At 36.1% G+C, this 10,687-nt stretch overlaps 3 protein-coding genes across 4 annotated transcripts; 1 reads left to right on the top strand and 2 right to left on the bottom strand.

Moving 5' to 3' along the window:
* Positions 1–625: 625 nt before the first annotated feature.
* On the top strand, positions 626–4,249 carry LOC133695955 (uncharacterized). 2 transcript variants are annotated; one of them, XM_062117942.1, is made up of 9 exons: positions 626–790; positions 1,273–1,449; positions 1,551–1,739; positions 1,873–2,124; positions 2,492–2,526; positions 2,752–2,899; positions 2,976–3,125; positions 3,369–3,613; positions 3,749–4,249. In XM_062117942.1, the coding sequence occupies exons 1-9, from the start codon at positions 721–723 to the stop codon at positions 4,103–4,105; spliced, it is 1,623 nt and encodes a 540-aa protein (XP_061973926.1). In that variant the 5' UTR covers positions 626–720; the 3' UTR covers positions 4,106–4,249. The 2 variants fall into 2 exon arrangements, with proteins under 2 accessions (XP_061973926.1, XP_061973925.1); XM_062117941.1 differs by having other exon boundaries at positions 2,976–3,613.
* Positions 4,250–4,813: 564 nt separating this feature from the next.
* Positions 4,814–7,002, bottom strand: LOC133695956 (small ribosomal subunit protein uS12). Its single transcript, XM_062117943.1, has 4 exons — positions 6,846–7,002; positions 5,790–5,945; positions 5,564–5,690; positions 4,814–5,146 (listed from the first exon to the last, which is right to left on the bottom strand). Exons 1-4 carry the CDS (start codon positions 6,848–6,850, stop codon positions 5,006–5,008), a joined length of 429 nt encoding a protein of 142 aa, XP_061973927.1. The 5' UTR covers positions 6,851–7,002; the 3' UTR covers positions 4,814–5,005.
* A 1,865-nt stretch (positions 7,003–8,867) lies between these two features.
* LOC133695829 (salt stress-induced hydrophobic peptide ESI3) lies at positions 8,868–9,554 on the bottom strand. The gene is made up of 2 exons (XM_062117783.1): positions 9,276–9,554; positions 8,868–9,161 (listed from the first exon to the last, which is right to left on the bottom strand). Exons 1-2 carry the CDS (start codon positions 9,354–9,356, stop codon positions 9,078–9,080), a joined length of 165 nt encoding a protein of 54 aa, XP_061973767.1. The 5' UTR covers positions 9,357–9,554; the 3' UTR covers positions 8,868–9,077.
* Between the last annotated feature and the right edge of the window lie 1,133 nt (positions 9,555–10,687).

The following is a 10,687-nucleotide window of genomic DNA, read 5'->3' as shown; positions in this document are numbered from 1 at the left end:
TGGGTCAAGATTCACCTCTTAAAGTTCATGGTGAATTGTTGATTCGAGCTCAACAGGGCGACTTTTAGGAGCGTATAGGCCATGCCAAATTTTCAAATTGAGGAGCTCGGCTTGTTACTTAGAAATAGCCGAGGATGCAACATGATCAAGTTAAAAATCAGTGAAGAGTGAGGCCTTGGATAGACAACAAATCGTTCATAATTTTGATACCTCATGATACTTTTTAGAACCGGCTCAATAATTTTAATGTTTTTTCATTTTTTGATTTGATATTAAAAATGAATTTCAAAAAATAAAAAAATTATTTAAATATGTTTTTAACAAAAAATCACTTTAAAAAATTATACTGCCAAACAAGCAACTTCATCATCACCGGCCCCGAGTTGGCCAAAAAGATCGGACCTTACTGGCAATCCAGTAATGGCGCGTAAATGAGCCACTCTTAACGGTTCTTAAACCACGAGACTGTAAGAATATCACTTTTGCCATCTTGAAAAACAAAATTCACGCGCCGAGAGAAAATAGAATCTTCTATTCCGCTCCTTGAGCGAAAAAAACTGCAGCCGTTTTATAAATAACGCCTCTCATTACTCAAAATTTATTTTTCTTAACTCATTATCAAGATTTTAAAATTTTCCCTCTCCTTAAACGTCTCTTCCCCTGCCTAGATATATCCTCTGCTTGTAAACAGTCTCGAGGAATTGAAGAAGAAATCTTTGAATGATAAAAGAAAATACCACTTCATCAAAAATGTCTTCTAAAGGAAGTTTTCAACAGTTTCAATTCTCAGGTTCTCTCTGTTCCTTTGCAAGAAAGAATGGATTTCAAGTTCTTGTTGCTTTTTATTTATACTTCCTTTTGGTTATGACTTTTTTTTAATCATTTTTTCTTAGTATTGCATGCCCTGTGTTTTGACAAGTTTGTTTTATTTTCTTTTGCATTATTGAATTTCTCTTTCCTTTTATTTTCATGGATTTAAAGAGTCAAGAATTGCTGTAATAACAGTTTATGATTCGAGAAATGCCTGGAAAGTTTTGCACCTCTGTTCTACAGAACAATTCTGTTTTTCGTATGTCCAGTTAAGTATTTTTTTTAAGTGAAAAGATTGTCTTAACGATGGTGTTGGAAAGGAAAACACCGAACAATGCCCATTAAAGAGAAAATAATTAGGACATATCAGCGTGGTTGGTTTTCTTTGGTTCTGTTCTTTCAATCTTGGAGTGTAGAAATGGTTGCTTTTATACTTTTGACCTTGGCTTTTTTATTTTTTAGAAGTTTCAGAGAGTAGAAAGAAGGTTGATGTTCAGATGATTCAGAGCCTGAATCCTCAGCATTTGCAGAATCATGGAGAAAGAGCTGGACATAGAGAGACGGGTGCTTCACAATCTGAATCCGAGTTTAACTTGCGCAAGAGTTTGGCATGGGATAGTGCCTTCTTCACTAGTCCAGGTTTGCTTCCTAGGCTGAATAAACCTTCTTTACAAGTGCTGCCGATTGTTTTCGAAGGTTGAAAGTTGGAAATATGAATGCGTTTTGTTGTGCTTCCTCAGGAGTTCTGGACCCTGAAGAGCTGGAGACGCTTAGTATTCGGATTGTAGATAATGGAGGATACACAACCGGGGGCGGGGAACTGAGGTCTGTACCCTCTCAGCCTGTAGGACCAGAAAGAAACGATGGAATTGATGATTGCGCTGTGCGCAAAAGTTTAGCTTGGGATAGTGCCTTTCTTACAAGTTCAGGTACCGTTTTAGATGATTTAGAAGTCTCTGTTGAGGCCCCATATATAAATCAATGCTTGTTCTTATTGTAATCTTGTATGATTTCAATGTTTAATTGATTTAGTAGTTGTAATAGCAAGTTTGCTGCTCCTAGGAGTTTTGAATGCCGAGGAGTTGTCTCTTGTAAATGGAGGATTTAGACCATCTGAAGCACATTTACTACCTGGGATTGAAGAAGTTTGGTCCAACTCAACAAGAAATACCGATTCTTACTCCCTTGCAAGCCTTGAGATTGATCTTTTAGACAATATGAGAGCATTCATGCAAAAATCACATAAGGCATCAGCCAATAGGCCAACATCAACCGGAAAAGTTGGTAGAGAAAATGAAATGCGAAGGGGAAATAGTAAGTATTTTGTTGTTTCTACAAGTATATGCATTGAGAGTGAATGAAGGCAGCTCGTTCTTTCAATTTTGGGTTGAATTCTAGCTGTCTTTGTCAGGCTGTTCTACAATTTCATTCCATTATTGAACCTCATTCCTTCTGTATATGTTTTCTCTCCATCTATTGCCATGTCAGGCTAAGCAAGCCACCAAGCTTCTGTCATTAACTTTTTGCTTTTGTAAACTGTGTACTGCTCAATTTGATTTTTAAAATATTTTTTCCTTACGCTGCTTTCATTTCCTTGTTGTATTTATCTTGATCTCCTGTATTCACCCTCAGTAATCACGTGTTCAATTCGGTACTCATGCTGCTTTTGTCGTTTCTTCAGCTTCAAAAATATTGGATGCTTCCTCTCGATCAAGAGTAAGTTGTCTTGATTCATATTCACTACATCATTTTATTTGTACCGTACCAAGGTCTCACCTATGCATCATCTGAAATGGTCATTCTTTCGCTTTAATCCCATGGTTTAGCTTTAGGGAGCCATTAAAGAGGTGTTCTACAGCTTTTGCATCCACTGTCAAGATTGATGAATAGGTTAGTGCCTGCTATTGTAGAGGAACTGAAGTTTTGAATGTGATTAAGCAGGTTGCAACTAACAAAGAATCCAAATCTTTTCTCAAGCCACCAAAGATATCATGCCGTGCTCGCACTCTATCCACAGCTCCCAACAAAAGGGCTTCTTTGGGTGTAAACCATGTTAAATTGGAAAACAAAGGTGCACAAGTTGCTTCAGGTAAGAATTCCAAAAATTGTCTCATCATGCTCAGAAGATACTGTTGTTGGTAATGGCCTCTATGTTATTCTTATAGGGAGAACCAAGATTGTGTCAAAGAAAACTTGTATCCGGGGTTCATGCAGTATTGTCCCAAGTTCAACACCACCAGTGAAATCACCTTCTTCAGTTTTGCCCACTGCAGGGAAAGAGTTTGGAGGATTTTGCTGTGCTCCTAATTTCACTGGTAAATCTCCTCCAGATTCCCTGAGGAGAATTAATTCCCAAGTGTCTAGTTCTGTTTCAACCTCTAGAACTCCTTCAAAGCATTCATTTGGAAACAAAAATGACTTGATGAAATCCAGAGACTCTGTCTGTTTATTATCCACGCCCAAGTCATCATCTTGTACATCACCTGCTAGTTCCATGGATGGATGGTCCTCAGAATCATCTTCCATCGTTCTTAACCCAAGATCAAATGGTTTTGCAGCCATTCTTGCAACCACAGCATGCACAGGGATTTCTTTTGGCAAGGATGCCTCTCAGGTAACAGATTCTCAGAGACGTCGTTATGAAGAACCTTCTTTGGTACATGAAAGTCAGGAAACAAGCTTCATGACTGCGCAACCAAACAAAAACTCAGAGCGAACCAGTCTTGTTCGGTCCAATGTTTCAAAAAGCTTAACATCTTCAAGTCTTCGAATGCCATTGCCGAAGATTGGATATTTTGATGCGGTTGGTTGTTTTTCATTCGTCTTTTTTATTTGAATGCTTTCTGTTTTGCTAAGAGTGGACATGATACAGTTTATTTCACATCTAGTGTATTGTCTTGTAAATTCTTAAAATGCATGAAGAATTCTTCTCTCTCAGGAAAATTTCGTGGATATAGCACCAAATGGAGGCCTGAAGTTTTCCTCTGGTGTACAATGCACTTCTTTCAAAAACAGAAGTGGTACTAGTGATGCCAATGGAGCTACAGATAGAACAAGATATGGCATGCATCGGTTGGCAGGCGCCACATCAATGTCTGTGAGTAAAACAGGCACAAAGGAGCTGGTGCTGGTCTGCTTGCAGGAGAAGAAGCAACCTGTGAAAGAGCGTGAAGTTATCAAGGGGCATGATCGTGGAAATAAAGTGCATAGAATTGATGAAGATAAAGAAAACTTTGGTGGTTTTGAAAATCAAGTTGATGACCTGAGCAGACGTGTGCAAGGCATTTGCTTTTAGGAGGGAATTGATTACGTAGTCTAAAGTAAATAAAAGGCCTTATTTACAAGCGTGTTGAATTTTCTTTAATTTTTTTATCCGATTAACTCCACGCTGATAACATAAAAATAAGAGGATTTTGAATGCAAGCGCCTTCTCCCTCTATATTGATGTGTTCATAAAGCATATTGCCAGAAGAATTAAAAAAACTTGGGAGAAAACCTGTAACGTATCTATGAAACTCAATAAACAGTGGTTCTCTCTCCAGTCTCCTGATTCTGGGTAATCTGCTGTTGCCTAATGCAGTCACCGAAGCACTTGTTAGCTTGAGATGCTATATGATAAAAGCTGACTAACAGAGACAACCATTGACAGTTAGCAAGCAACTAACTTTAACATAGCGGAACCAGATAGGAAGGGGTAGTGAATCCGCAAATGGACACAACTGTCCTTTACAAGGAGATCGAACTTTGATCGAACCACTAGATAGCCTGCCTTAATATTTTTATAAACTTCTTACTACGACATAACCAAATGCCTCGATTATATGCGGCTTTTCACCAATTCTCAAAATAGAGATTTTTTTTTTCTCTTGAAACTGTTCGGCCTAAAATGTCGTGACTAAAAATAACGAGCTTGACACTAAATGTCCTGCATTAGAAACACCTAGAGTTGCTAGGCCATCTCAGATTCGATCAATAATTCACAGCAGAACAAAATTCGGAAAAGTAAGGGCAACACCATGCAGAAAAAATTGTCATTCAAACACCATTCTGGTCGAAAATTTTGTTTTCTCAAGACAAACAGATTCATGTTCAAAGTCATTTGCAAAATTCTGCCTTACATGATAAAGACTACTACTATAGATGAAAGGGTAAGATATTGCAGAGATTGGATCAAGGAAAAGCTCTCCCAGTAAAACTAAGACCTTGGCTTTTCCTTCTTCTCTTTAAACAAAGCAAGAAGGGATACACCAGACACCTTCACCACCTTGAACCTGACTCCAGGAATATCTCCCACTGCATGGCCCTTTCGTCCAAATCCAGCAATCAAAACCTCATCCTAAGCAAAAGAGAAAGGTATAAATTAGATTTAACATGTAAACAGGAGTCAGCCATAACAAAGCGAGACATCTACATTTCAAGCTTTCTAACAGAAGATGGCTTCCGAGCACAAACTGTTGCCAAGTAAGCAATATAAAAAATGCAGACAATATGGAGCAAACAAATCCACAAAGATAATCAATAAAGAATTTAGGATACAGAGCTGTTCCAGACTATCCACCTAGGTGTCACTGTGTCAGTAGATACTAAAAGATCAAAACCTAAAGATCACTAAATTAAGTTCCAAACAATAATCATCTTCAAAAATAAATATCTTTGTTGGATAAATTTTACAAGAAACTGGGCTTGTCTAATAAAAGTTTCTGATATTATGCTTATAAACTTTTCATGCTTTATAAACATGGAAAGAACTTACATTTTCCTCAATGTAGTTTAAGCAACCATCATTGGGTACAAAGGCAGCAATCTTTTTCCCATTCTTGATCAGCTGAACACGAGCACATTTTCGAATAGCAGAGTTTGGCTGCTTAGCCTCAATGCCGCTGCATAAACCAATTAACAAACATCCATGTCCCAGTTGTAAGCATTAATGAATACAGAAACATTCCTTGAAAGATGAAATAATGGGAAACAAGTCTTACATCTTTTCAAGAACAATCCCCTTAGCATGGGAAGACCCAGCAAATGGTTTCTTCCACTCATTTCCAAGGTTGGATTTCTTGTACGACTTGTCAGCCCACCTTTGCCTTCTGCGATGCGACTTCAGCTTACGACCAGCTCCCATTCCACGAGTCTTACTGTATTATTGTATACAAATTCCCCAAGTTACAAAACATTCCATTCTCTATAGTACTATCCAGTTATCTTTAAATCCTATCCTTAGTTGCCACGCAAGTAAAACAAAGCAGCATTGCAAAGATTCCTCTTAATTAAACAATTGGAAACGACTTATCAGTGCACAAGCACTAATTACATCTACAGATTACCACATTAAAAAATAATGCATTGATATAAGCATTTTTGCAGCTGCTTTTTTCGTGGATAGAATTGAAATCAAGGAGAAAACTTTAACTAATACCAACAATCCAATCGATTCAAACCAACCCAGATAATGGGTCATGCATAGAAACACAATAAATTATTTACAGATGAAGCTCAAAACAGATATACTGACACGTATTAGTTTGAAACAACAATCCCATTCTTTCACAAGACAAAGTTTAACTAAAAACCACCAATAGATCGCAGTTTAAACTTATTTTTGTTTGCAACATCAAACATAAAGATTCAAACTTTTTCATATTTTATTGGGCTTCCAACGATATACTCAGCGACCCTTTGTGCCTGTTTGACATTGTGAAACTAATTACTTTTCAAAATGCTTTTCGCTGGAAGATACATCAAAATAATCTTTTTTTTATTTTTTAAAATTCATTTTTGAATCAAGCATGTCAAAATTATGCAAAAAAAAATCATTTGAAAAACGCAGTTTTTGCCGCAAAATAAACATGCACTTTGGAGAAAAACGAAAACGCGGTTTGAAAAAAAGATCAAGATATCGAGTTAACGAAAACAAACTAAAACTGATAGTCACTAGAGCACTGTTGACTACGAAGCAAGAATAACAGAAACAGAGCCATGGGTGACAAAACAGAATAAAAGAGTGCATAGGGAGAGAAGATGTGAGAGACACTAACCCCATTTTGGCGGAGAGAGAGTGCTGCTAGAGTCCAGAGACGGGGATTGGTTGTTTAATGCTGGGAGAGAGAGGCCGCCTAGTGGAAAACACAGAGGAACCCTAATTTGGTTATTCGACTCTATATATGGTGTGCTAGGGCTGTTTGGTTGCATGCTATTTTTTTTTAATTGACTAAAATAGCCTTTCTTTTGGTGTAATTACGGATACGTTATACTGACTTTTGGATTTTTTGGACTTGTGGGCTGTGGAGAGGAAAATAACCTGGGCTGTCAATAGGTGGACAGATTCAAAGTATGATAGAATGTAGACTATAAAAGGCCATCACGGCTCAGACACTGACCCAGTAAACAGGACGAGTTCAAGAGCCCAAACAAAGCCTACGCCATCCTTCGGCTGATGGCAGCTTTGACGTCTCAAAAGTTCAAAACTTGTCCATGTTTGAGACTACCGTTAAGATTTTATTTTAAAAAAATTAAAACTTTTTATTTAAAAATCATTTTTATATATATTTTTAGATTATTTTGATATATTGGTGTCAAAAATAATTTTTAAAAAATAAAAAAATATTATTTTAATGTATTTTCGAGTTAAAAAACAATTTAAATCGCAATCACTATCATATTTATAAACACTCTCTTGTATCATGTAATTGCATCGTGGTAAAAAACAGTCACTTTCATGAGTTAAAATAGTTTTTATTTATTTTTTATTTTAATATATTAAAATTATAAAAAAATACTAAAAGTATTAATTAAATAAATGAGTTAAAATAGCTTTTATTTATTTTTTATTTTAATATATTAAAACTATAAAAAAATACTAAAACTATTAATTAAATATTTTTTTATGTCAAGTGTATTTTTGAAATGCACTCAAACACATGTAAAAACACAATGCCAACAGTTTTATGTTTGGCAGTGTGATAACTTTTGTGACTGTGGTTTAAAAAAAAACACTTTTAGTTGTATTTTTTAAAATATAAATGGAATTTTTTTGCATATGAAATAAATAAAAATATATCTTTATAAATAAAAAAACATGTTATTTTAATTTATATAAAATTAAATTTTTAAAAGTATAATAAATAAGCTTGATATCAAAGCAAAAACTATTTAACTAACAGAATAATTTTTTATTTTTAATATATAGTTAAATAAAAAGTAAAAGCTATCATAATTCTCTGGAAACGTTAAACATAATATGCACTTTAACTGATGTCTGAACCTAATCTTTCCTTTATTTATTTTTTAATATTGTAATTCAAAAACGCATCACCTTTTGATTATTTAATTAGGGAAACATCAGATCTCACGGAATATTTGCTGAAATTATATTCCTGATTGTGATTTTTAAAGATCATGAGATAGGACGGTGTCATTAAAAAATCACTGTCAATTGCATGCAAACCAGGGGTGGCAATCGGGCCCCCATCCAAAAGTCCCAGTTTCCACTGGACTCGACAGATGATGGGCGTTTTTATGGCCGGGGCTTGTAAGCCCAACGCAATTACCAAGCCTTAACCCACCACTTACCCGACTGGTTCAATTCCGTGTTTGTTTTATATTTTGTTACATGGGCTTCATCTATACACACGTACTAAAAACAAATTCAGAATGGAACCCAGTCTTGCTCAAAACAAGGGGGTTAACTCAGAAACCAGGTCGGGTTTGATGTTGGATCGGAGAAAACTCGGTGAATCCTGTTCAAACATGCACTCACTTTTATATATCTCAATGAAATTTCTCCACTCTGTTTTACCCTCCTCTCTTTCCTCACTTCAAACAAATTAGATTGCAAAACAACTTAATATATCAAGGAAAAAATAGTCACTGTCGATAGTTCTTTTTATTAGCTTTTTTTTTTTCAAGACTCGGGATAATTTCTTTTTCTGCATAATACTATCATATCATCTGAGATTAGATACATATTTCTGGACCTGTTAAAATCAAGCTATTCACGTGCTCAACGAGTTATACGGGTCAAGCCACCGCTTGCGGTGGTAAAAAGAAGAGTTTGCCACTCCAAGAAATCTGACATGATGTAAACTGTCATAAATTAAGAACAAGGAAGTCCACCATGATCTAAACCATACTGGGATATACACTGATCATCTTACGAGAAGAGAAAACAGCTGATCAACAACAATAGAAAAATAAGACTGGCAAACTGAATTGTCTGTGAACATTCAAATATCAAACCTCATCAAGAGAGATCTACACAGTAGTACACACTATCCAACTAATACATAAATGGCATATATTATCCCTGGAAGGTATCCCAATATGGTCAACAGCAAACATATCCAGAACTCCACCTGCATTTTCAATAACCCAAAAAAAAAAAAACAAATTCAATCAGCCCTTTTTGCCAAGCGAAAGGAATATGAACATAAAATTAGGATTGCACAAAAGGGTTAACAAGAAATTACTCCACATCCATAACGCAGGAAGACCCCAACAGGTGGTAGGATAATGGCCAGTATCACTTCTAGGAATGTCGCTGAACCCATACTGCTGTTGCTGGTGATGGTGGTGGTGTTGAATATCCTGACTGGCACCTAATTCTAGCTACTGATAACTTCTAGCTAATAAAGAAGAAGCAGGAGAAACAAGACAAAACAAGAAAAAAATGGTGTCGCGTGCGGAGAGATCCAGGGTGCCACGTATGTGAAAGTTTGCACAGGTGTCTAATCTTAGTTAACTTGTAGTGTTTCGTTTGACTTGTACTAAGAAACTGGATCTCGGATCTGATCCACACAAGGCCTGGATTCTATTGATAGTATCAATTTGATACTACTGCCAACACGTGAAAAGAGCACGATGCTATACTGAAATTGTGCCTAATAAGGTGGCAGCTCAGCTCTTTGCTCATGAATTCGACCAAGATAGCATATCCAGGTCTGAATACTATAGCTCAATTAGCTGCATGAACTTCGTCCCTATGAATCTCAAAGGCTGTTGTTTAGTTTGACTTCGAACATCAAAAGAATTATTTTCGATGTCATTCTGGCAAAATCTCGAAGGGAGCTAATAATAAAGTACTGGCATAAAATCAATCTTAAGTTATGAACCGTCTATGTTGCCACATGACCAGCCGACTTTGATGTGATCGAGATTTTTGTCCAGCAGCCGGAGAACTGCATTTTCAACACTGAAAGAGGGTACAGCAACTCATTAATTCGCTGCATCTTAAACATTTTCAGGGAAGAGAGGAGAAACGCTCATGGGGCACCCCTCTTTCGGTAACAGACAGGATTTGCAAACTTCGCATTCGTAATCTTTTGAAAAGCAGGCTTTCTTTACTGTACTCGGATATACGCAAACTGTTTTTTTTTTTTTTTTGCTTATTAATACAACATGGATGTTATTTCAATAAATCAGCTAATGACTTGACTGGTTTACATAATGAATGTTTCTAGCTAGCCATTTATATTCATACGAGTGATTCAAAGAACATGTTTGATTATCAAGCATTTAGCTCATGAATCTTAATTCAGAGTCGGTTTTCGAGGCCTTTGTTTATGTGACACGGATTGCGTTTTAATTACACCGTAATTTTCAGCTGTTTGATAATAAAAAAAAAATAATTTACTATTTATGGATCCTATATTATTTTTATGGCTGAAATGCAGGTAAAGAAAAACAAGGAATTCCTACTTACACTGCGAATGCTGATTGCACTGTTCAGTGAACAGTGTGAACAGTGCAATTAGCATGCACAATGTAGCATGCTACACTATTTCGGACAAACCGGGTTCAGTCCAAAGCTCAACATGCATTGAACAAGGTCCGATATAGTAAAATAAAAAATAAAAAATATGTTTAATTTTTTAATTGTGTT

Source organism: Populus nigra, chromosome 6 (assembly GCF_951802175.1).
Source record: "Populus nigra chromosome 6, ddPopNigr1.1, whole genome shotgun sequence".
NCBI classification, from domain to species: domain Eukaryota; kingdom Viridiplantae; phylum Streptophyta; class Magnoliopsida; order Malpighiales; family Salicaceae; genus Populus; species Populus nigra.
Note: the sequence above shows the minus strand (reverse complement) of the source record. Positions and strands in the feature narration are given on the sequence as shown.

Excerpts from the sequence above, each read along its gene's own strand:
- LOC133695955 (XM_062117941.1), top strand. The coding sequence starts at position 721 with ATGATAAAAGAAAATACCACTTCATCAAAAATGTCTTCTAAAGGAAGT. Across the intron at positions 1,450-1,550 it reads TGCCTTCTTCACTAGTCCAG|GAGTTCTGGACCCTGAAGAG; the intron begins GTTTGCTTCCTA and ends GTGCTTCCTCAG. Across the intron at positions 2,900-2,975 it reads AGGTGCACAAGTTGCTTCAG|GGAGAACCAAGATTGTGTCA; the intron begins GTAAGAATTCCA and ends TTATTCTTATAG.
- LOC133695956 (XM_062117943.1), bottom strand. Across the intron at positions 5,691-5,789 it reads GGGATTGTTCTTGAAAAGAT|CGGCATTGAGGCTAAGCAGC; the intron begins GTAAGACTTGTT and ends TGGTTTATGCAG. Across the intron at positions 5,147-5,563 it reads TAAACTACATTGAGGAAAAT|GATGAGGTTTTGATTGCTGG; the intron begins GTAAGTTCTTTC and ends TCTTTTGCTTAG.
- LOC133695829 (XM_062117783.1), bottom strand. The coding sequence starts at position 9,356 with ATGGGTTCAGCGACATTCCTAGAAGTGATACTGGCCATTATCCTACCA. Across the intron at positions 9,162-9,275 it reads TCCTGCGTTATGGATGTGGA|GTGGAGTTCTGGATATGTTT; the intron begins GTAATTTCTTGT and ends TTGAAAATGCAG.